Source organism: Eublepharis macularius, chromosome 1 (assembly GCF_028583425.1).
Source record: "Eublepharis macularius isolate TG4126 chromosome 1, MPM_Emac_v1.0, whole genome shotgun sequence".
Lineage (NCBI taxonomy): Eukaryota > Metazoa > Chordata > Lepidosauria > Squamata > Eublepharidae > Eublepharis > Eublepharis macularius.
The window spans coordinates 209,226,015-209,249,300 of record NC_072790.1 but is presented as its reverse complement, the minus strand read 5'-3'; the positions used below and the strand labels follow the sequence as shown (position 1 = coordinate 209,249,300).

Genomic DNA, 23,286 nt, shown 5'->3' with positions numbered 1-23,286 from the left:
CTATCCACCGAACTGTCCTATAGTCCAGTCCGCAGTCTTCCAGTTTACCCATTAGAATTTCATGGGGAACCGTATCAAAAGCTTTACTGTAATCCAGGTAAGCCCATTGCTTCAAGTTCTATCCTCTGCTGGCAACTTGAACAGCTCCTTGCCCTCCTCCAAATGACAGCCTTTCAAATATTTAAAGAGCAATCATGTCCCCCATTCAATCTCCTCCAAACTAAACATTCCCAAGGCCCTCAGCCTTTCCTAGTAGGGCTCAGTCTCCAGACCTCTGATCATTCTCGTTGCTCTCTTCTGCACACTCTCAATTTTGTCCACATCCTTTTTGAAGAGAGGCCTCCAGAACTGCACACAGTACTCCAGGTGCGGCCTGACCAAGGCAGTATAGAGAGGGACTATGACCTCCTGCAATTTCGATGCAATGGCCCTTTTGATACAACCCAAGACGGAGTTTGCCTTTTTTGCCACTGCATCACACTGACTGCTCATATTTAGTTTACAGTCCACTCTTACCCCAAGATCTCTTTTGCATACACTACTACCCAGAAGTGTATCCCCCATCCAGTATTTGTGCTTCACATTTTTGTGGCCCAGATGTAATACAGTGCACTTACCTATGTTGAATAGCATCCTGTTCACAACCACCCACTTCTCCAGAGTGTTCAGGTCTTGTTGAATTTTAACTCTATCTTCTTGGGTGTTTGCCACTCCTCCCAATTTGGTATCATCAGCAAATTTAACGAATAGCCCATTTATCCCTTCATCCAGATCATTGATAAAAATATTGAAAAGTACTGGCTTAAAACAGCCCTGCAGCACCCCACTGGACACCTCTCTCCAATCTGATGAAATGCCATTGACCACCATTCTTTGGGTGCCATTCTCTATCCAGTACCCTATCCACCGAACTGTCCTATAGTCCAGTCCGCAGTCTCCCAGTTTACCCATTAGAATGTCATGGGGAACCTTATCAAAAGCTTTACTGAAATCCAAGTAAATCATGTTGACAGAGTTCCCACGATCCAGTAAGCTCGTCACTCAATCAAAGAAGGAAACCAGGTTGCTCAGAGAAGATCTGTTGGGAACAAAACCAGGTTGACTTCCCCAGATCACTAAGCAGTCCTTCAGATGCTTACAGACTATCATTAGACTACTGCGAGAACTGGCATGGTGCTGTATTGGTTAGAGGGTGTGCACAAACAGGAATCTGGATCCCAGATTCTTTAGTCCATGCTCAGGGAAAGATTAAGACATTCTGAGGCCTTGAGCTATGTCAGGTTTAAGATGCACTATAGCATTGCCAAAAAAAGAGGGTCAGTTGTTTTTAGTAATTTGTTTGTATCTAGAAGCCCCTTGTAACCTAAGGGTTTACCAGAGCTTTCTTGGAGGTAAAGAGTGCCATCAAGTCGCAGGTGTTTTATGAGGACCCCATAGAGTTTTTAAGGTAATAAATGTTCAGAGGTGGTTTGCAATTGCCTGCCTCTACATAATGACCCTCGGCCTCCTTGGTGGTCCAAATACTAACCAGGGGCAACCCTACTTAGCTTGCAAGATCTGAGAAGCTACAGAATGGCCTGGGCCATTCTATAGCTTGCTTAGCTTCCACATAAATCCAGCTCTGGTAACACTCATACTCTTCCTTCTATATCACATTGTTACCCAAAGGGAAGGTTTCCTTGTGAGTTGGGGGGAATTAGCAGCAAGGAGAAGGCAGAGAGAGGGGATGACTGAGGTATCTCCACCAATGTATACAAGAATTGTCCCAGCTAGAGAAGTCTTTCAATGACCAGTCAGATGTTTCAACCAAAAAAGGAATTTTTATTGAAAATAACACAGATCAACAGCACATAAAACACACACATCACACATTCAGAGCTAAGTAGAAGGCAGTGGTGAAAGTTGGATAGCGTTTAAGGTATCGAGGGATATTTACCATCCAGAAGAGGGCATCCAGGAGAGAGAGCACTGAGCGACCTGCAGAAGGATTCGAACGGCGTTTTGAGGGCGGACGTTGGATCCAAAGCATGCACACAGCTTATGGCAGAAGGGTAGTCTGATTTATACCAGGGATCCTACCTAGGGGCAAGATTGCATCTTCAGCCCCCAAAGCAAATACTTGAGTGTTTGTTCCTGGGGGAGGAAAAAGGATTGAGAAGTTTTTTTTCTGGGGTGAGACAAAAGAATGGGTGCACTGTCTCCGAGGTGGGACAATGAACCAACAAACTGTCTTTAGGGTGTGACAATGAACTAGGAAGCTTTGATTGGGTTTTCCTGGGCAGAACTAGAATTATCAATTATGATTGATGACCCACAAGGTGACTGGATAAGGCTATCAGTTCCCTGAATCATTTAAAATAGGAAAATGGTTAAGGGGAGATCGGTAGGGTGTGTTGTGTTGATTAATTCAGGAACTCTGGGAAGGCCCTATTCTATCTGGATCCTTAGCGTGCCTCCATGGCATGGGAGGGGGTGATCTGGCCTCGCCTATCATTCCCCACATTTGCATGTTCTGTCTCCCAGCCGGTATCTGGCGTCCATGTTTCTGCCTGTCTGGGCAGTAGTTTTAGTGCTGGAAGCACATTCAGAGAAGGGGCTTATGGCATAACCATAATCATAAGCCTTCTAATCTTGTGAGGGCAAATCTGACCACTAACACCACTGTGTCTCAGGCCTGTACCAATTTGGACCTGCAAAAGAAAATGTAGCCCACTAGCCAAGTACAACTGTACCTTATGACCTCAGAAGGCCTCAGAGTTTGCAAAGGGGAGGAAGGAGAAATGGCAGAATAGACAAGGTTATATCCTACCTCTATTCAGCTGCCTGTGAAGCCTTCCTCCAGAGGAAGAGCCTTCTCTGGCAGAGGAAGACTTCTTGGGACAGAGGATGGGCTCCACAGCTATGAAAGTGGAGGAGAATATAACCTCCACCAGTGTTTCTATTTCTTTTAATCTTTCTTTCTCATCTATTTAGGAAATAACATATCCTACCACTCCACTGAGCCACGAGTGAAGGCTTCTGCCAGCCTAAGGAGCTTTCCTCCAACTCGGATGTCTCTTCCTCCATTGAAAAGGTTACTGAAGTTGAAGGAAGGCTCCTTAGGCTGGAGGAACAGGGCTGCCAACAGACAAGAAAAAGAAGAAAAAGATAAATGCCCTGTCTTTTTAATAGAGGAATTGGGCAGCTGAAGCATTTCATGGCACGGAATGATATAATGCCACCTGGCAAATAACAACTCATGAACCCTCTATTAAAGTGACATTTTTCTCCCAGCTTCTTTGCAATCCTATGGAGGAGGTTTCCTTAGAGGAAGTTTGGATCAATCCCATTCACACTCTTGATGAAACACCATGAGCTAACTTAAACAAAAGCTTATTTGGCACCAAACATCCATCTCCTCCATGAAAAAAATGCATCCAGCTGCAAGTCTGGATCAACAGGGCAAAGTAGGGAACTTCACTGAGTTGTGCAGACCTGTTGCAACTAATCACACAGGCTCACACCATGAGTGCCTTGAGTTTCAAAATAATCGAAATAAACAACCTTCTTCTCTAGATGTTGTTTTCAGCTGATCCTAACAAAAGCCTGCAGAACTTACGTCGCTCCACACCAAACACTCTGCGATCTGTCTTACTGTTGTTGCAGTCCCAGACAGGCAGCAAAAATAGGACGTTTGTCATGCTAGTGATCTATTATATCAGATCAACAGCAGACCAATGCACGGAGAATGTCTATGGCTGAGCAGCTTGGGATGCAGAAGGTTCCAGGTTCAATTCCCGGCATCTCCAGTTAAAAGGATCAGGTAGTAGGCAATAGCCCTATTCACATGTTACAGTGAATGTTCATACATTCTCCATGTATGTGCATACATCTGTTTGTAAGAAAGAGCCAACACACATTCACTTTACAAATGAAATTGGGGGCCAGTACCGGGATAAATGTGTGGTTTCAATCAAGTATTCAACTGTACGTGCACTAAATGTAATTTGAGACTCAACATATATATAAAGAAAAATAAAGTGTACACTGCATATGGATTATACATGCAATTACTATAGCTTGTGAGCACAGCTACAGTGAAAGATAAGTGCCAGACAGCAGCTGGAAACTGGCAGAAGTCTGGGGGAGCATGGGCACTGGGAATGCATCAGCTGATGGCATTACATCCCTTCCAGGAAGTACTTACCTGGAAGTAATGTTATGCCAACCGAGGAATTGTGATTCCTAGAACACTGACAGCAATTCTGGATTTTCCCCAGAAATGACAAAATGCCATCATGCAGACAAATGATTTTTTTCTCCTACCGACCACCAGAGTAGGCAATAGGAGTTGGGGCGGGGGGAAGATCTCCTGCCCCAGCAGGTAAATTGCAAGCCTAGAGAAAGACCAGTGCCTGAGACCCTGGAGAGCCAGTTTAACCGATTCTAATGTGGGATTTGCATTCACTATGCACCCTTTGACATGTAAAAGTCCACACTTGTAACCCTCTTTTAATATTTCTGCTTGTATGTTTTCAGAGGCAACAGTTCTAAGCTACGATGGAAGCATGTTTATGAAAATACAACTCCCCGTGGTGATGCACACTGAAGCAGAAGACGTGTCATTACGGTTCAGGTCTCAGCGGGCTTATGGCATTTTAATGGCCACGACTTCTAGAGAATCTGCTGACACGCTGCGTTTAGAACTGGATGCAGGACGAGTTAAGCTAACAGTCAACCTAGGTAACATCCCCCCACCCCGTCCCCACCCTGAATTAACATTTTGGCCATTCTTCTTTATCTTTGCCTGCAAACATCTATTCAACAGCCTGTCTGCCACTGAAAAATGAAATGACATATATATGTAACCTGTGTGCATATATACGTATATGCATTATATATCTTTTAAAAGTCCATTATTTGTTTATTTTATTTTGTTAAAAAAAAATCTTTGCATACTCCGCCATAACACACCATATTTGATTTTAAATTGTGGGCAGTGCTAAAAAGAGAAGACCAGCTTGTCAGAGACATCACTTGAGGAGCTGATGGTTCATAATTCACACACAACCATTGGGATTAGATGTGGACATTTCAGTGTGCTCTCTTACGTAGCATAGTTATGTATCCCTATCCATTTACTCCTTGTGCACATAGAAGAACAAGCATGTGTTATCTCTGTTTCAATGCTGGGGAAGTTCTGCTCGTACCTCTGCATCGTAGGTACAAAGCTGCTCCCAACTATGAAATTGGTGGCAAAACTGTTGCCAAGTGGCATTTCAGATCTAGATCAGAGCACCTATTGAGTGCTGGATTAGGTTCCTAGGAGAGTGAGTTCAGATAATACTCTGGCAGCTGACATAAAAAAACTTATTTACCTGAGCAACTTAATCACATCAGCAGAACAAATTTAAAGTTGTGATTTGTGTGTATATGAATGGTTGTATATGTGTGTGTCTATTAGTAAACTGTTCATATAAGCAGTCTTATTTTGCTCTGTTTGATTTCTGGTGTGTCATCAGAATGAACTTTTAATGTTAGAACTGGTGACCTCTAAACCTTATTAATACTGCAATTGAGCATAATACACCAACTAAGTATATGCAAGTAGGGAATTTTATCTTTAAACTTTTGTAAGAATTACAAAATTCTTACAGAATTCTTACAGAATTGTTACAGAATTGTTACTTATTTACTTTGGTCTTCTTTTTATAGCGGCCTGGCATTCTACACAATCAAATCCATCCCTATTTGTCTCCCCCGCTCCCCACTTCTTCTCTTTCTTCTCCTCTGTATCTTTCTTTTTCTTTATTTTTAAAACACAAACTTCATAGTGGTTTTTTTTGTGTCACAAATAACACAACCCTTCAATGCCCAAAGTCTGCGGCCCTCGGCAAACAGCCATGTGAACACAAACAACATAAGCTCTTCTACAGAAATAAAATAATGCTTTCCTAGGTTTACATAGCAATTATAAATGATCAAGGTTGACATTCACGAAGAAACCTAATGCAGGTTTACCAGAACAGCTTCCCTCTTGTGTGTTTATTTTCAAGACCTTTTGTACAGCTTATTCAAAACTAGCTATGAGGTAATTTCACTTTTAAAATTGCCAAAAAGTAGTCCACTAGATGAATATATTCAACATTCATTTTTGAGGAAAGCAAGGTCAATGAATTTTGATGCTGTTAATTAGATTTTGGAGTAGGGAATTCACACGTGTATCAAATAGGGAACTTCCAGTCTTCGTTGGCTTCACATAGAGCCCTCTAGTGAAAATTTAAAATAATTGCAGTCAGATGCATTGTTTCAACAGACCAATGGCTGCATGATAGTGCGGGCAGGAGGGGGCTCTTCAAGAAAGCTTTCTGTAGAATGAGGCATGTAGTTGATGTTCCTTGGCTGTTTGTTACCACTTTTCTGATGCGGTTGACGACACATGACAAACTCAGCTACATGGAAACAAAATCTAAGTTGTTTTTTTAACAAATTTAAATACATGTGTATATATATTATTGGTGATCTTCAAGGGCCTTTAAAAGTGAAAATACTCCTAATCTGAGCATCAACTTTTTATTTGCACATATGAAATGTAGTACAAGGCAGTCTTCCTTTTTTCCCAAATACCATAGGAATTAAATGAAAACTTCTCTCCCTTGTTAGAAGTCATGATAATTATGATAGTGAGGAAAAGGGGAAAGCATAAAAAAGAAACTAGTAATGATTCCCTATAATTTCCAATTTAAAGAAACATTTCTAGATGTAATGATGGAATCATTTTCCGGATATTTATCCAATGACTTAAGTGGATCTAAGAATATTCTAAACATTGAGAGATAATTTAAAAATACTGTTGCTTGGGATATTTGTATGCATTGACAATTGTATCCTCGTTTGAGGTATTAACTGTGGTCCAGAACATGTGGTTTTTGGCATGGTTTGCTCTATTCCCCATTGTGACGGAGCACTTTAGAATGAAAATGAATAGCAATCTGTTCTTTCATACATGGGGGAGAAAGTGGCAGCCGACTAAAATCCAACATCTGGAACAGTTTCCCACAAGCTTTTTCCCCACTTAGATTTGTCACCATGTAGCTTTGTTTGAAATTGGCCATACTTTTTTTACCCTATACTATCACTTCTATTTATAAAGTTTTATCACCGTATATCTGCGTTCTACAATACAGAAAGAATAACAACACATAGTGGCCATGTTTGCATGTGTCTGTCCCCGGAAGGGTGGACTGTGATTTTATTGGATGTCTGCAGCTATTACTTTGAAGGATAAATTTTCATTTCTCATCTATTCTTCCCCATCTAGACTGTATCAGGATTAACTGTAATTCCAGTAAGTGCCAATTCAAAATTTTTAAACTTATTATTCCTCCATTATGCAATATTTTGCAAACTTTAGATTAAAATGTGTGTATCGTTGTTTCATAGTTTATTACTTGCATTTGAAAGGACACAGCTAACTACATGTTTGTGAAAAGAAATCCTCACACATACACTGTAGTTTACATAAAACAAAAGTCAGGGCAAATTTGGGGATTCCTCCTCAGTAAAGCAATTCAGGAATTTCTGCAGGAAGCCTACAGTCTAAAGATTTCTGCCAAGAAAAAAGGAGGAAGGCACTGCCAATCTTCAGACCAATCTGATTTAAGTGAAGCATATACTTCTGCCTTCTGTACAGGGACTCCTTTCATTCTCCTTCCATTGTTTCATTCTGTGACCATTGTTTTTGACAATGTGTATACCGTTCATGAAACATTTTAGCAGTGATAGTAGTGTGAAATGTTTTTTGCAAATAAGTAATTATGTATTATTTGTTTACCTCATTTATCCCTCTCTTTTCTCCCCAAAGGGAATCCAAAGTGAGTTACAACAATTTCTCCTTATCCATTTTATCCTCACAACAACCCTGTGAAGTAAGTTAGGTTGTGAGTGTGTGACTGGCCCAAGGGCACCCAGCAAGTTTCCATGGCACAGTGGGGATTTGAACTTGGGTCTTCTATATCCCAGTCCAACACTCCAACCACGACATCATCATTTGTTCTCTAGCACTTCTTTTGGCCTCACTATACCATCTTCAATACACAAGCAGTAGCCAAAAAGCCAGATATAAAAACCCATAAAATACACTCCAAAAATTCAGATGTCACCTTTATTTATTTAGAGTATTTTAGCCTGCCTCTCTAAAAAACTCTTACCAAACTCCATCCTCCAGTATGTGTTAATATTCTCTTGCCCCAATACTGTGGATTGCATTTCTTACACATATGCGGAAACTGGCCTGTGCATAGGATTGTCCCATTCATTTTCTGTTTGGCGATTGTCCAGTTGCACCACATAGGCTGCTTCCACACACGTTGGATAATTCAATACTCTTTAGTGAACATTTGAAACTGATTTTCCATGTGTGGAACAAAAAATCCACTTCTAAAGGATTACAAAAGTGCATTGAAAGTGCATTATTCAACGTGCGTGGAAATAGCCATAGTGTACACGGAACATTCCACCATTCATAGAAAAGAATGGGGCAACTGTAGAACAAACAAGTTTCCATGTGTTCTTCTGAGTCCTAAGGAGCTTTTTATCAAGACCACCATGTACTGTTTTCCTGTATATTGATTTATTAGGGTAATTCTCCCAAACTAAGAGAAATATTTATTCCCAGTTGAAAATAAATACTGCCAAGTATATGTTGCTGAAGGATTACTATAGGAATATAAAGGGGTATTTATTTGAGAATGCTTTTCTGGCCTATGAGGTTATGTGTGATGGTTTCTTTTACACACTGATCATTAAAGATCTCGTATACTGAATGGTTGTATGTCATGCATCATGAACTGATGATAACTTTTCAACCTTTTTTGATATTATTTGGATTAAGATGCTATGTTCTGAAAGAGGATGATGGACTGTGATTTTATATAGAGTCTTTGGAGCTCTCAGATTTTCCATTGTAAGTACAACAGATTCTAGTTTCATTTTGGGCAGTGTGGGGGTATTTTAAAGAAAAGCATGCATAACTTATTGAACAATATGGATGTCATACATCAATATTACACCAAATAAACTAGCTCAATTGAAGCAAAATTAAGTGCTTTTAACACCCATCCAATTTAGTGGAATTTTTCCCCAGTTCAATAGGAGAGATTTCAGTATGCACTCAGTTATTTTCTGTAATCATCTTCAATTATATTGAACTTGAGTGATTAACTTTGGCTGGGCCATGCCTTGAATTTCCATGTACTAAATGTACAGTCCGGGTTCATTTCAACAGTATTTACTAGATTTGGTAAAGGAGAGTGCTTGATGGATTTCTGCCAAAGCCGTCTTCTCAAAGCTCTGCTTGTTTGTTTGTTTGCTTTCAGAATCCTCTGAATCTGAAACTAATTATAAGAAAGTCAATGATTCAAGCATGCCACACATTCATGGAGACTGTTGCCTCTTATAGCCAACTAAACTGTAAATTATAGGTTTCCCTGTATAAGATACTAAAAAGGAAAACTGCTTATTGGAGCAGAAGGCTATATATATGTATATTCTTAAAATTAGAATTTTCAGATCTCAAGTATACTTGCAGTTAAATTTTAAACAATCACATACATTATATTTTAAACAAGTATATTTAACCTTTCTCAAGTGATATAAGTAGCTACTTTTTAAATGAAGACATACTAAGACTACAGTAAATTCAACTGTACTCAAAGTTGCTTCCAGTTTTCAGAAATTGTCCCTGGGTCATCTTGGTCATTTAAAGGGGGGAAAGTATGGAAAATAACTTTTCTTTCACTGCAAAGGGGCCTCTATGTTCACATAACTGTAATTCTAGACATAGAAGAAAGCCATAGATGCAAAGAACAACCTTTATTAACGTTGAAAAGTATATCTAATCTATGGAGCTAGTTGCAGATGGTATAACAGATATCTTTGGTTCTTGATGTACCGTCCTATAATCCCTTCATTTGGGCAAAGAGAAACTTGGAAGCAATCTGCAAATATACTGAATATACTTGCTTTTGTGTAAAGACTGAATCAGCTGTGATGGCAGTCTCAGTAGACAGCTTGCTCGTGTAAGTGTTCCAGGTTAGCCCCATCATGAATGGATGCACCATGTGAGAAGATTCACTGTAATTTTTTCATGCCCGTAATGGGTGGCCCAGATGGGCGTGCCGTTAGCATGTTAATTTGACATGTGAATATGCCGTCTCACATGGTTGTAAGTATGTGACTACCATTACTGTCACATCCATTTAGCTGATTAGTCAAAAAGCATTAAAAGTTCCATGAAATGTTATTACTGGGTGACAAGTTTGAAATAAATCATAGGTATTGCCTAGCATAAAGGAAGCAGAAGAAACAACATTAATTTACTGCTGTGATCGGTCCATGCCACTCTGATTGTTACAGTGTCCTACCATCTCTTTGAAGAAGAGATTCTCTCTAAACTAGAACCAAAATGAATCTATACAAATATTGGCAAGTGAGTGGGGGGGAGCTCACTGACATTTTGATTTTCAGCCAACAGACTTTGAATGTGATGTTTTGAATTCGAACTCCAAATTGCCTTTTGAATGCAGCATTTTACCAGAAGAGGCACATTTGAGAGATTCCTCTTTGTTGTCATCAATGGGTTATTTTATTGTTGGCAGCCATCAAATATTTTAAAAAATCAGTTATAAAATATTATCAAATAATAAATACAGTAAAAGCTTGTTATCTGGCACTCTTAAGGAATGGGGATTGCCAGTTAAACAAATGTGTTAGACACTCAAGCTTATTTCTCTACTCTGTTCCCTACCCAGAGGAGTCCTCAGCAATCAATCTGTACCCCTTTGGGAATGATATGATGGGTGATGTCTTATGCAGATGTTAGACAAGCTGCCTATGAAACCTCCAGCAAGTCTGCCTCCAGACAGCTCACAACAGATGAGAAGGAAGGATTTCAGCACCTGAGCATGATATCAGCTGGCTGCTCTGGCTGTCAGAAGCCCAGTAACAACTAGAGGCATCAAGGACACACATACACCCTAAGATGCATGGTGGCTGAGAGCCAACCTACAAGTGACGCCTTACACAGGTTGGACACTTACCAGGTTGCCTCAAGTTTTGATGGGAAATGTAGGCATCCTGGTTTTACAGCTTGGCTCTCCATTACAGCTGCAAGACCAGGATGCCTACATTTCCCATCAAAACTTGAGGGAAGCTGACAAGTGTCTAACCTGTGTCAGGCGTCACTTGTAGCTTGGCTCTGAGTGAGAGAAATCTGCCCTCTGAACAATGCCAGTTAACCAAGCATTCAGGATAAACCAATGCCAGATAAAGTTTTAGTGTACTATTGCATGGTAACTATAAAATGTCAGATAATAAACATTACATTAAACACAAAGCCTCCAAAAAGTCAACTCATAAATAGAGATCCAGTATAAAAGTTGAGATCAAAAGTCACAAAGGAAAATTTTGAGGAAAGAAGTTGGGAGTCCATTTAGATCAGCTTCACTATAAACTTCTAACTATGAAAGGAGAATTTGCTTGTGTATTTCAATTTGTTATTTTTATTAAGCACTACAATATTTGCAGATCTGCAGCTTCAATAGCCAAGTATCACTCAAAAATCATTTGAAAGATAAACTAATATAATACAAATGAAAATGCCAGAGTTGTTTTGGTCATGAGAATACTATGGGAAGAGAAAGGGGAGTAACCATTGCTTACTCGTTGAAACCTAATATTATGACAATTTCTGCACCGAATAGAAAAAACTTCAATGTAGATAATAGTGATGTAACCTGTAAACTTTACTTTCCCGTATCTTCCTTCTATGATCCTATCCTTGTCTCTTGTATTTGTTTTTTTTAATGCATCTTATTTCTCTGATACCTGAAGCAGTTTACCAATTTAAAGAAGAAAACTCCAGTAAAATCTACCATATCATTCAAGAAATAAGGGCTAATTCTGTTAAAATATAAACATAATCATAGCAACAGAAGAAGTCCCCAATGTCCTCACTTAGGCTTCAAAGACCTTCCTTAAAAAAACCTGTTTTACAAGCCATTTGGAAAGCTTGAAGGTAGAAAGCAGTAACACTTTCTCTTGTGAGCTATTCCAGAGCATGGTTACCATGACAACAAAGGAGTGTGGCCTACAGGACAACTAAACCTGGTGATTAGATGGAACGAGAAGGGGGGGGAGCATACTGACCCGAGTTGGTGAGCAGACATTTATAGGATGTTTCCTGTACAGAAATGGCATTAATGGTGCACTTATGGAAGAGAGGTGAGGTAGATTTAAGGTACGGTGAAAAGAAAAGTAGAGGCCTGGTATATCCAATGGTACATTTAGTCCAGCGTACAGTTTCCCAACAGTATTCTCCAGAAGACTTGAAAGCAGGGACATGGAATCCCAAGCCACTCCCTGTTGCTGCCCCTCAGTAACTGGCACTCATGGGAAGTAGGGTCACTCAGGAGAGAGTTGGAGGAAATTAGGAAGTAACTGCATTGGAACCACCTGGAACGCAGCTGATCATGGACTGCCATAGAGAAGGAGCTAAATGAAGTCACAGCGATAGTGGAGCAGAGGTTTCCATGGAGTCAGTAGCTCCAACAAGACTTTGGTTGTGGACATGCTTTGATGCAGGTAATATATGACTTTATGAAATGACATGCTGTCTTGAGAATTGACTCGTAGGTGGACTAATCAGTGTGTGGTCACTTGTACTCTCCTAATAGTTCTGTGGACATTTGCAGAACAATACTGAGTCCAAATGTTTTTTAGGTACAGTCCAAAACAAACATGTCTTGCACAGGCTCATATAATGCAAATATATTGTGTAATACAGGAGTGTCTGTGTATATTCCATTTTTTTGTGTCAATGGGACTGGAGCAAAAATAAATTTGAGGATAGATTGTGCCCCATATCTATTACGAGCTCAGTGTTCACATTTGGTTGGACTGAAACACTTTATCTGTGGATACAAATGTTGGAGATCAAGTATACCAAAGAAAGGACCAGAACACAATACGTTTTGTTGTACAAGAGTGAAATGCTACCCCTATAAAATTCTAATTAATTTTAATGACTCAGGGGTTTGAGTCAAAACCAAGGATTTTTTCTAGGTGTTGCATTTATGTGTGTTGCTAAACATGGTTTAGCAACACACATACTCCATTCCTCTCAATGCCTGCTTTGTTGTTCTAGCCTCACAAAAAACTTTTGCTGTCTTTCCATCTTCCTGTATTGAGTTACTTCTGTTTGAGCCCATACTCATAGAATGGAGTAACTCTGCATAGGATTGCCCTTTTAATCCCTGGGAGCAGCTACAGTCAGTTACCCCATCTGTTCTCTATGCTCCTTGAAAAGGAGCAATCCTTGAAGGATTGTTATCCAGGCAGCTCCTTCTTCCAATAAAATAAACTGATTGATACTTTGCCTATTAACCCTCTCTTTACCATTATGCTCATGTCTCAACAAGCGTCTGTTAGAAGGATTTTTTGTTTTGTTTTTAGTAAGTACTCATAGCTAATAGGAAGAGACACCATATGCTGGGAGCTTTTGTGTTTCTTTGACATTGTAGCACCATGTTGCTTCCTACAGGGATATTCATGTGGTGATTTCACTGCTCCTTCCTGAGTCACTGAGATAAAATGAGAAGCATCAGACGTATGGGAGGAGCTCACACTACAGCTCCTCAGCACACCGGTAAGAAAGTGAAACAGTGCAGGAACAAGGGAAAGAGAAACCACAACATGGGTTCCTCCTGCATGGCCTAGGGGCTCTCTCACTATTTCAGAGGAACAGGAAGTTGCAGTGCCACAATGACTTCCATTCCATGTGAGTACCCACTCATCTATAAGAGAGCTAATGGTGTACAGACAAAGATCTTTTTTATATATATAATATATATGAATTCTGTTTTCTGTACTGAGATCCAACTTTTGCATCATTTTAAAGTGACAAATGGTAACAACAACAACATTCGATTTATATACCGCCCTTCAGGACAACTTAATGCCACACTCAGAGCAGTTTACGAAGTATGATATTATTATCCCCACAACAACAATCACCCAGTGAGGTGGGTGGGGCTGAGACAGCTCCAGAGAGCTGTAACTGACCCAACATCACCCAACTGGCTTCAAGCAGAGAAGTGGGGAATCAAACCTGGTTCTCCAGATTAGAGTCCCGCCACTCTTAAACCACTACACCAAACTGGGTCTCATGGTTGGTTGTTGTCAGACTCTGATTTTTACTTTTTTGGTAAGGTTAGAACATAATCATATCTAGAAGCGAAAGCAACCATGTCAGCCTAAAAATCACACTGTTAAAATGTCATTTTGGGTGATCCTAACAGTTAGGGCTGCCTGTTCCTTGGTGGGGGCAGGGGATCCCCCGCTCCCAGCCTCTGCCTCCTGCCACCACTCACCTGGCCAGCAAAGGGAAAAGGCCCTGGGGAACAAGCCCAGGAGGCAAAAAACCTCCTATGCCAGCATGCAGTCAATATCCTCCCCATGGGTGTGGCCACCTCACTTCTGGAAGTGACATCATCATGCCCAGAGGCAGGCATGCTCCCGTGCATCACAGGACCCCAGATTGGCCCCTGTGAAGGGCAGCAGTATGCCTGCCACTGGGCACAATGATAGCACTTCCAGAAGTGACATCATCGCACCTACCAGGAGCATGCACATATAAGGAGAACAAAAGGGTAAGTGCCAGTTTCCTCCTCCTCCCACTGGGAGAATAAGGGAACCTGACAACCCTACTAACAGTGCAATCCTAAATAGAGCTATATTCTTCTATGTCAGTTAACATCAGTGTACTAAGACGGGTGTAACTCTGTTTAGCAGTATGCTATAAATCATTTTGGAGTCTCTTAAATTTAACAAATCAGATTTGTTGATTTAGGGATTAGTTACATGATAGTTACATAGTATGGACCTTTACAAGTGAATCTGTTACTTTCAGTACATGGTTAACAATAGCAAGAGGTATAGTTGCCAGGACAAACCCAGAGATCCCCCTGCACCTCTAACTTGTTAGTGCACATCTCCAAAGAGCTCAAGATTATCCTGTGTATCTTCATCAAACACAAAATTGGAGCATGAATGGCTGGCCCAAGATTATCCAGTGAGCTTCATGCCTCAGAAATGATTTGAAGTTGGTCTCCAAGCCCAATATTGCTCCCCCCTTTATCACACCCATTGTCGAGTTAGTGTTGAGGATTGCATTAGAAAATGTGGTGGCAGCAGCTTCTTCCCTACGCTCCACATGGTATGTAGCCCACCTGGAGTACTGCTTCCTACAGCAGGTTGTAGAGGAAGGGCAGATAAAAGGAACAGGAGAGCGAAGGTACACATCTCTCAACTGAACTGAAAATATAAATGTCAAGAGAGTATCTTTCAGTTATGACTTGGTAACCTTCATAATAAGCAAATTGTCAGCTATTTCTGCCATGTGTATTTTGAATGTTCTATCTGCTCCAAAAATGAAAGGGTGTGAAAGGAACCATATGACCGGAGAAAGATCACACACTACTTTCTCCAGTTAAAATAAAAGGGGATGATATTACACTTTCTTCAAAGCTGACATTTCCCCATACATCAGCCGTCATGTGGGGGACACCTCTATGGGGTTGAATTTTTTGTTTCATGATGTTCTGGACTACATACTTTTTTTCCCCAGCAAACATTTTTGTTTGAAATTGTGAATACAGGTGAAACAGTTATTTAGGTCCCAAGTTATATAGCAATATGTAATTTGACTGGTCTTGTGGGTGACGTTTTTGTGAACAAATGTTAAAGAGCTGCAGTGTTTACAGTGCAGTCCTAAGCAGCATTGAAGTCAATAGTCTTAGTAGGGTACAACACTGCACTGTCAGTTAACAGGATAATCAGACTTAACACTTTTAATAATTTGAAGAATTTTTTTATTACTTGTTTTTTAAATCCCCCTCTCCAACAATAATTATTTTAAATCTCTATTTAGTGTTTTTGTATCCCACTCTTCTTCCATGGCTCTCTGGTCAGTGCACATGATTCTCCCCACCTCCATTTTATCCTCTCAACAACCCTGTAAGGTAGGTTAGGCTGAAAGAAAATGACTGGCCCAAGATCATCAAGCAAGCTTCCATAGCAGAGTGGGAATTTGAACCCTAGTCCTACTAAAAAAATAACACCCACACTACACTTGCTTTCAGTGCAAGTACTCACAAAATCCACAGATGGTTTAAAATAAACATTGAACAAAAAAAATTGGCCTCTCTTGGGGTCAAACTATATCTGACTTTGGAGTTGTGGGGAGGGTGTTAGATCCATATGAGGGCATGGTAGTATAGGAGAGCGTTGGACATTCTTCCTAAAAACATAGAGCTGGAAGGGATCCCCAAGGGTCATCTAGTGCAGCCCCCTGCACAATGCAAGAAATTCACAGCTATCTCCCCTCCTCCATCACCTCCCTCAGTGACCCCTTCTCTATGCCCCGAGGAAGGCAAAAACTTCCAGCCTGGCCAATCTTGCCTAGAGGAAAATTTCTTCCTGACTCCAAAATGACAATCGGCATGACCCTGGCCATTACTCCCTACCAAGTTCCTGATTGGATTGTGCTTGCCTTTTGCAGACCTTAAAGCAGCCTTGGAGTTTTTGTAACAAGGAGATTGTATGGGGGAAGAATCCATGGCCCTGTTTAATACTCTCTCCAGGAAGCTGCTTTTAAGGGATCCGTTATTTTGTCTGCAGTTCTAAACGTGGAATTCTGACATCATTTGTGATTTGACCCTTTCTTAATTGCTTCTCTTAAGATGGTGTTTGCGTGATAGATGTAGCTACCATCCCAAAATAAAGTTTTTTCCCTTCCCAAACTATCGTTTTTTAATGTAAGTTTTTAAATTGCTGTAGGTTGCATTAATCATTTAATTGACTGATCTATTAAAATTCATCAGGTGGCAGCCCTAATTCTTAAAGATGTGCATTAAAAATCAGTATTTGCTATTTTTGCCATGAAATCTTCCTGACCCCTCTCAGAGCCCAGTAAAGGTATGAAAATAATGACGTAAAAATAACAACTTCAGTTTCGGAACCACTTCTGGATCCATTGCTTCAAAATGTTGTTCAGTATTAATCCAACCAATATGGGAATGTCTTAAACATGGGAGACAATATGATAACATCCTCAACATGGGAGAAAGGCAGTGTGAAATATTTATTTCGCTATTTGCTATGTTTATATACCTCCTTTATGCCATTACACTAAAGACATCTTGCAACTCAAAATAAATATTTCCAATATTTAACCCAGGACACAAAGGAAAAAGGAGTCAGGAAAGGAAGAGAAAAATAAGAAAAGAATGTGAAAAATAAAAGTCTTATTTAGTTAGCACCTTTTAACCTCACCCTTCTTGAAGAAGCTCATGGAAGCATGCACCATTCTCCCCTTCTCCATTTTATCCTCACGAAAACTTGTGAGGCAGGGTAGGCTGGGAGAGAGTGGCTCAAGGTCACGCAGGAAGTTTCTTGAAAGAGTGTGAAGTTGAACCTGAGTCTCCCAGATGCTAATCTGACACTCTAACCACTACACCATGCTGGTTTACATTATATCATATGACCTTTTAAAAATACATTGAAAAATCACTAGTCCATTGCATCAAGTCTTCTAGCTACTATTTTTGGACTCTGTAACAGAATAGAGCCTTTGAACTGTGATTGGCAGACTGCCTTGGAAATGCTAATATGCCATAGGGGCACCCTTTCAACCCATTGTCTGAGTAAGCACCTGGCAGTGTTGCTTTCATGTGCTGGGATCAACCCTGGAAGGCACGATGGGGACTACAGCTTGAGTGGAGTACTGGGACAGATTAACCAAATGGGAAGTGAGAAGTTAGCTGGTGCGTTGTAAGCCAGAATCTGGAGCAGAGTAATAAATTCAATCAGAATGGCCTCAACTGACAACAATAGGAGCCATGGGCAGGAATGGTGACACTCACAGACAGACAGAATGCTTGAAACACAATGTCATTACCAAGGAGCAGCAGAGTCAAAGGCTGTGGAAGTGAGAAACTGGGTAGTCGGTCCAAGCATAGTGGATAAAAAGGGACCAAAGAAGGACAAAGCAAATTCCTGTGGTCAAGACTAAAAGCACTCTTACTCAAACAAAGAGAGCAGCCTGTTCTGGAAGTATTTATAGCTGGTCAGTCCACGTGGGAACAAGTGGAACCAAGCTAACTAAGTGGTAGCTGTATTTTGAGCAGATTTGGATCCCAGCCCTTGCACCCCTTCCCCTCCATGCAGCAGTCCTGAGAATTTTTTTGAGCCCTTTTCCAGGGACAAGAATCCCAAACAACCATTGGTTGGCTGGGTCCCATTAAATAGTCACAGAGCATTATCTAGAGGTTAGTTTCAGGTGGGTAGCTGTGTTGGCCTGTAGGAGAAGAGCAACATTCGGGTACAGTAACACCTTAAAGGCCAACTAGATTCCCAGGATGTGAGCTTTTGAGATTCAGACAAAAGAAGACTCTCAAAAGTTCATAACCTGGAAATCTAGTGGGTCTTCAAGGTGCTACTGGACCTGAATCTTGCTCTATCTAGAGATTAGAATCTTTCCTTTTGTTGCTTGCATGTTTTCTTTGTGTGTGTTTCTCTCTTCCTCTCACCCTTCTTTCAATGCTTTTCTTTCCTCCTTTTATTTTTAGCCCTAGATTTCCTCGGTTTTCTTCCTCTGTTTTCTCTCTGTGTGTGTTTGTGCTCTTGACTCTCCCCTGCCTCCTTCGTCTTCTTTGATGTTCTGCAAATGTGTATACTACAGTTAACTGGATGTGTTGCAAGGCCACCTGCACCAACAAGCATTTCTACAATCCTCAGGCCACTCAAGGAGTTTTTTCCCTATTATCTTATTGGCAAATGGTACAGGAACTAAGCGGACAGAAGATCAAACATAGATGTTCAGACCTGACACATTTCTCAGCCAGCATTTCTCTGAGAGAGGCAGAAATTTAATAAAGACTATTTGTCACCTTGATATCTCTAGCCTTCCATAATGCACTGGGTACATGAGACTTCCATCTGTTCTCCTATGGATACTACAAAATTTTGTTTGATGATCAAATTGTCTAATGCATTATCCATGTATTTATCCTTATAGAATTTGCTGAATGGATTGGCCAAAATGAAAGTCATCTGCTCTGTTTTTCTATCCCGAGTTTAAAAAAAAAATCAGAATGCAGAAAATCGGGTTAGATGCTTAGTTAGTAGAAATGGGCATCTTTAGACCTTTAATACATACAAGAGCAAGATGCCGTGTGTTTGATCTTATTATTTTGCCTGCTAAAAGCCTACAAGAGAGCACATTGTTAAAATGAGCTCAGAATGTCAGCATGATACATGCAGCAAATTCAATCCTTTGACTACCCCTCCTCATAGCACAGTTTCAAAGGAAAAGAATATGAAAATAACCTTTTTCTTTTTACTTTGTAGAGTCAGATCTGAAGATCACTGGATTTGTTTTTTGCTTACACTGTTAACATTGAACACCACACTCTGTTCTGAGCTTATGAAATCTACCCACTCCCATGCATAGTTTTATTTTACTTGCAAATATGGGAAATGTAGCATTAATTATACAATAGCTTCTAAAAGCAATGAGTAGTATAAGCTGGGGAGGACCCTAATTGTCCTTCTCCAAAGCCAAAGGAACAGAAGAAATATTAATATCTGGGGGAAATACTAATTTCATAAAAGTTAGAATATCTTTGTCAAACTTCAGCAAATGCATATAAATTTGGGCAGCCCCCAAACAGAACACCCTCTATCAATGGTTTTTTTCTCCACCATAGACTGTAATGTTAGTGCTGCATATTGAAAAAGCTAACAGATGGTAAGCAGAACTAGCATCTTTTATTAGCTGTGCTTGTTAGTATGAAGGGTAAATGAGCAGGGGATGTTCACACAATTGATTTTCAGGCTACAATGTAAATATGTAAAACCTGAAACAAAAGAGAGAGGGAACAGTGTTCAGGTGCAGAATTAGCTTTCACAATGAAAACGTATACATGCAAAAGGGGGAAATATGAATAACTGCAGAGATGACTACTTGCACAGAAGGACCAGCATCCCCGTGCCTTTAAGAATACTGCAGATGTGCAGGTTTTGGCTGCAACTATTATACATAAATATTCAAATGACAAAGTTAAAGGAGTCTGTCTCCCTTTGTATTTTTCTAGTGTATCGATTACATTTTTTTTTAAAAAAAAATTATGTCCATCTAGGTGCTCAGAGCAGTTTGCATGATTCTCACAGCTCAGTTTATCCTCACAGCAACCCTGTGAAGCAGGTTAGGCTGAAAGGGAGAGACTTGCTAAGAGTAAACTTTCAAGCTTCACTGCTGAATAGTGATTTGAGGCTGGGTCTCCTCAAGTCTGGTCTGAAATTCTGCTTTCTGTACTGAACATTCCATATCAAAATGAACAGGGCAGCCTTTCCTTGTGCACAGCAAAGAAGAACTATGGGACTTGGATTGCCTTTTACTGGATGAAGCACATTTGCTTAAAATAATTTACTTCCATGGAAATACTCTTCAAAACAAGTGGACATTTTCGTGATCTGAAAAGAGAAGCTTGCTGGAACAGATCATACATTGATAAGGATGAGGATGTAACATGAATATGTCAGGAATAACAAAGGAACACCACAGTTAAACTGCTTTAATAGCTTTTCCCTCTCCCCAGGGATTTTCAGTTCTCTGTGTTGCAACTAGTAAGTAATGTTAGAGACAGCAAGAGTTTTGACAGAAATCAAAGGCAAAGATTTTGCTGGGTCCATGTCTCACTTCAGAAGAACAGACAATGACAGAGAATAAAAAGAGGGCAAGGCTATTTAATGCATATCTGACTTCAATCTATACACCAAACGAACCCACGATGACAACAACAATGGATGAAAGATCTCTGGCTAGCATGTTTCTGATTTTCATTTTTCAAAGCAAAACTTGCATATTTGCAACTGCAGGAAAGCATCCCAAGCAAAGTGAGAGATTTCTGAAAAGAAAATGTCAATGAAGGGGGGGGGAGACCAAGATAAATGTTGGGACCACTGGGAATTGAATTACTGTCCAGTAAGCATCTCATTTTAGCATCTCATTATATTAACAACTGTTCTGTGTGTTGACAGCTGTTGTTATTGGCAGTTTTATGATAGATTCTGAACAGTAAGTTTGTCACATTTTTCTTCTCTATAATATTTAGGTAGCAGTTATTATATAGAGGCTGCCTTTTGAATGGTTGATCAGTATACATAAGCATGAATTGTAAGTTGGAACAGAAATGATCTCTTCTGGCTTTCAGCCTCAAAATATGAAGGATTGAAACCAAACTGAAAACATGAAATGTTTTGCCATGTTGCAAATTTTGGTATCCCAGAATTTAAAAACGAATGTTTTAGGTTTTAAAAATTAATCCTTGGGGATTAAAATATGTTGCTTTTTTAATGGACTCTGATGGGATTAAACCAAATTTGCTCCTTGGAATCAAACTAATTCTTCAGTTTTGGAGTATTTTAAACATACATGCCAAAACAGAAATGAGGAATACTACTCAATAAATGTCTGAGCCACAGGAAGAAGGCTGTCAGCCTGCACGGAGTGGCCCCTGATTCCTCCTCAAGCAAATGTTTGAGGCAAAGTTGGAAACTCCCATTTAGGAAACATCTAAGCAAATTTTAATGATGCAAAAGGTTTTGCTTAGTTTGGCAAAATTTCACAGGGGTGTTTAGCACATCTCCATTAATTCAGAACTCTATCTCCATTTTGGAATGTGATCCTTAGCAAGAGCTATATAGATTCTGGAAAGCTTTTCAGCAGCATGACAAATCCATCTTTTAAAAAAAATTCAAACCAAAACAACACTTCTGTAGCATTTCTGTTTAACCCATCTTGGATTACAGCTCCTCCCTATGTTACCTTAAAAAACACTCTTTTTCAATAATCTGTCCTGACATCTTGCTACTTCTTACTGTATCTATGCCTGTTTCTTTTCCTTCCTTTTTAATTCTTCCAATAAATATTTCATTTTATCTGACCCATTCTATTCCATTCTCCTTTAAACTCTTTTTCATCCCATATGACAGATAAATATTTGATAGGACCTATAAATATACCCAATTTTAATATGAAGATTTCACTTCCTATGTTGCCTCTTCATTTTCCTGCATACTTTGGATATTGTAATGCATTAGGGTTCTTTTCTTTTCTGGAAATGATAATGCTTCTTAGTTCTATTGGCTGAGGTGATATGATATCCTAGAATGCTCAGGAACATTCTTAGTACTGAGAGAATGAGACAGGTGACATGAAATGTCTACATCCATTTTCTACTGAAAGAAATAGCCTGTCATAGGGAGTGAAACTCAAATTTCACACAGGCTTTGTGTATAGGTAGATCTTTTGGCAAAGTACAAAAACTGACAAGAGGTGTCAGGATTTTTTTTTAAATTGCAGTACATTTTTTTAAAAAAATGAGCTCAAAGGCAGAATAGCCTAATGAAAGCAGCAGATTTAGCAAAGGAGATATGCAGAAATCTGAGGGAAGAGTTGGTTGAGGAGACAAAGAATTGAGGAAAAGACATAGAACTGTAGAAAGGTGCCAGTGGGGGAGGGTTACAGAATAAGCTCACACAAGGCCTAAGGACCAGATGCTGTATATTAGTTTCAGTTAAAAGGAGTCAAGTGTAGGATGTCAAAATCATGCTAGTCAGTAAAGGATACTAACTGAAGAAAGCCAAAACAAGTAGGCTTTGGGAAGGAGAGGACAGAATGAGTGGGGTTGAAGTAAAGGAGGCCAAAGGGAAGAATGGACAAATCACACACCTTTAGGGCAGCCCTTATTTTGATCTGATGATGTCTTCTCTACTGTACAACTGTTTCCAGTACAAAGGGTCCTTTAGAGGTCTGGCCTAGGAAATACTTAAGCCCAAAACCCCATGTTAAAGGGAGAGGATGTGAAATCGTTAGCTAATAGTGCAATCCATAAGCACAGTTACACCCTTCTGTAGGCTTGAAGTCAGTGAACTTGGAGGGGAGTTACTCTGTTTAGATTTGTGCTGCTTATTTACTAAGAATGAGGAAGACAAGCCAAACAAACCCTGCATGAGGCCAGGCCCAGGTTGCTCCTCTGTGAGACATGAGATATCAGCATGCTTCTACTGTGAGATATGAGATAGCAGCATCAGATTTTACTTTGCCTTCCACTCTCAATGTGTGGCAGTAATTCAGCCTCTGAGACCCTTCTGAGAAAGACTGGCAAGGAGAAGGAGGAAGAACAC

General features: G+C 40.0%; 1 protein-coding gene across 1 annotated transcript in view; it reads left to right on the top strand.

Annotated features, from left to right (window-relative positions):
* The window catches only part of NRXN1 (neurexin 1), a 1,172,093-nt gene that overhangs the window by 524,039 nt on the left and 624,768 nt on the right, over positions 1 to 23,286 (top strand). Inside the window, exons 8-9 of the mRNA XM_054986029.1 lie at positions 4,519 to 4,722; positions 7,301 to 7,327. Of these exons, the coding sequence (XP_054842004.1) occupies positions 4,519 to 4,722; positions 7,301 to 7,327 (231 nt within the window). The remainder of the gene's footprint in view (positions 1 to 4,518; positions 4,723 to 7,300; positions 7,328 to 23,286) is intronic.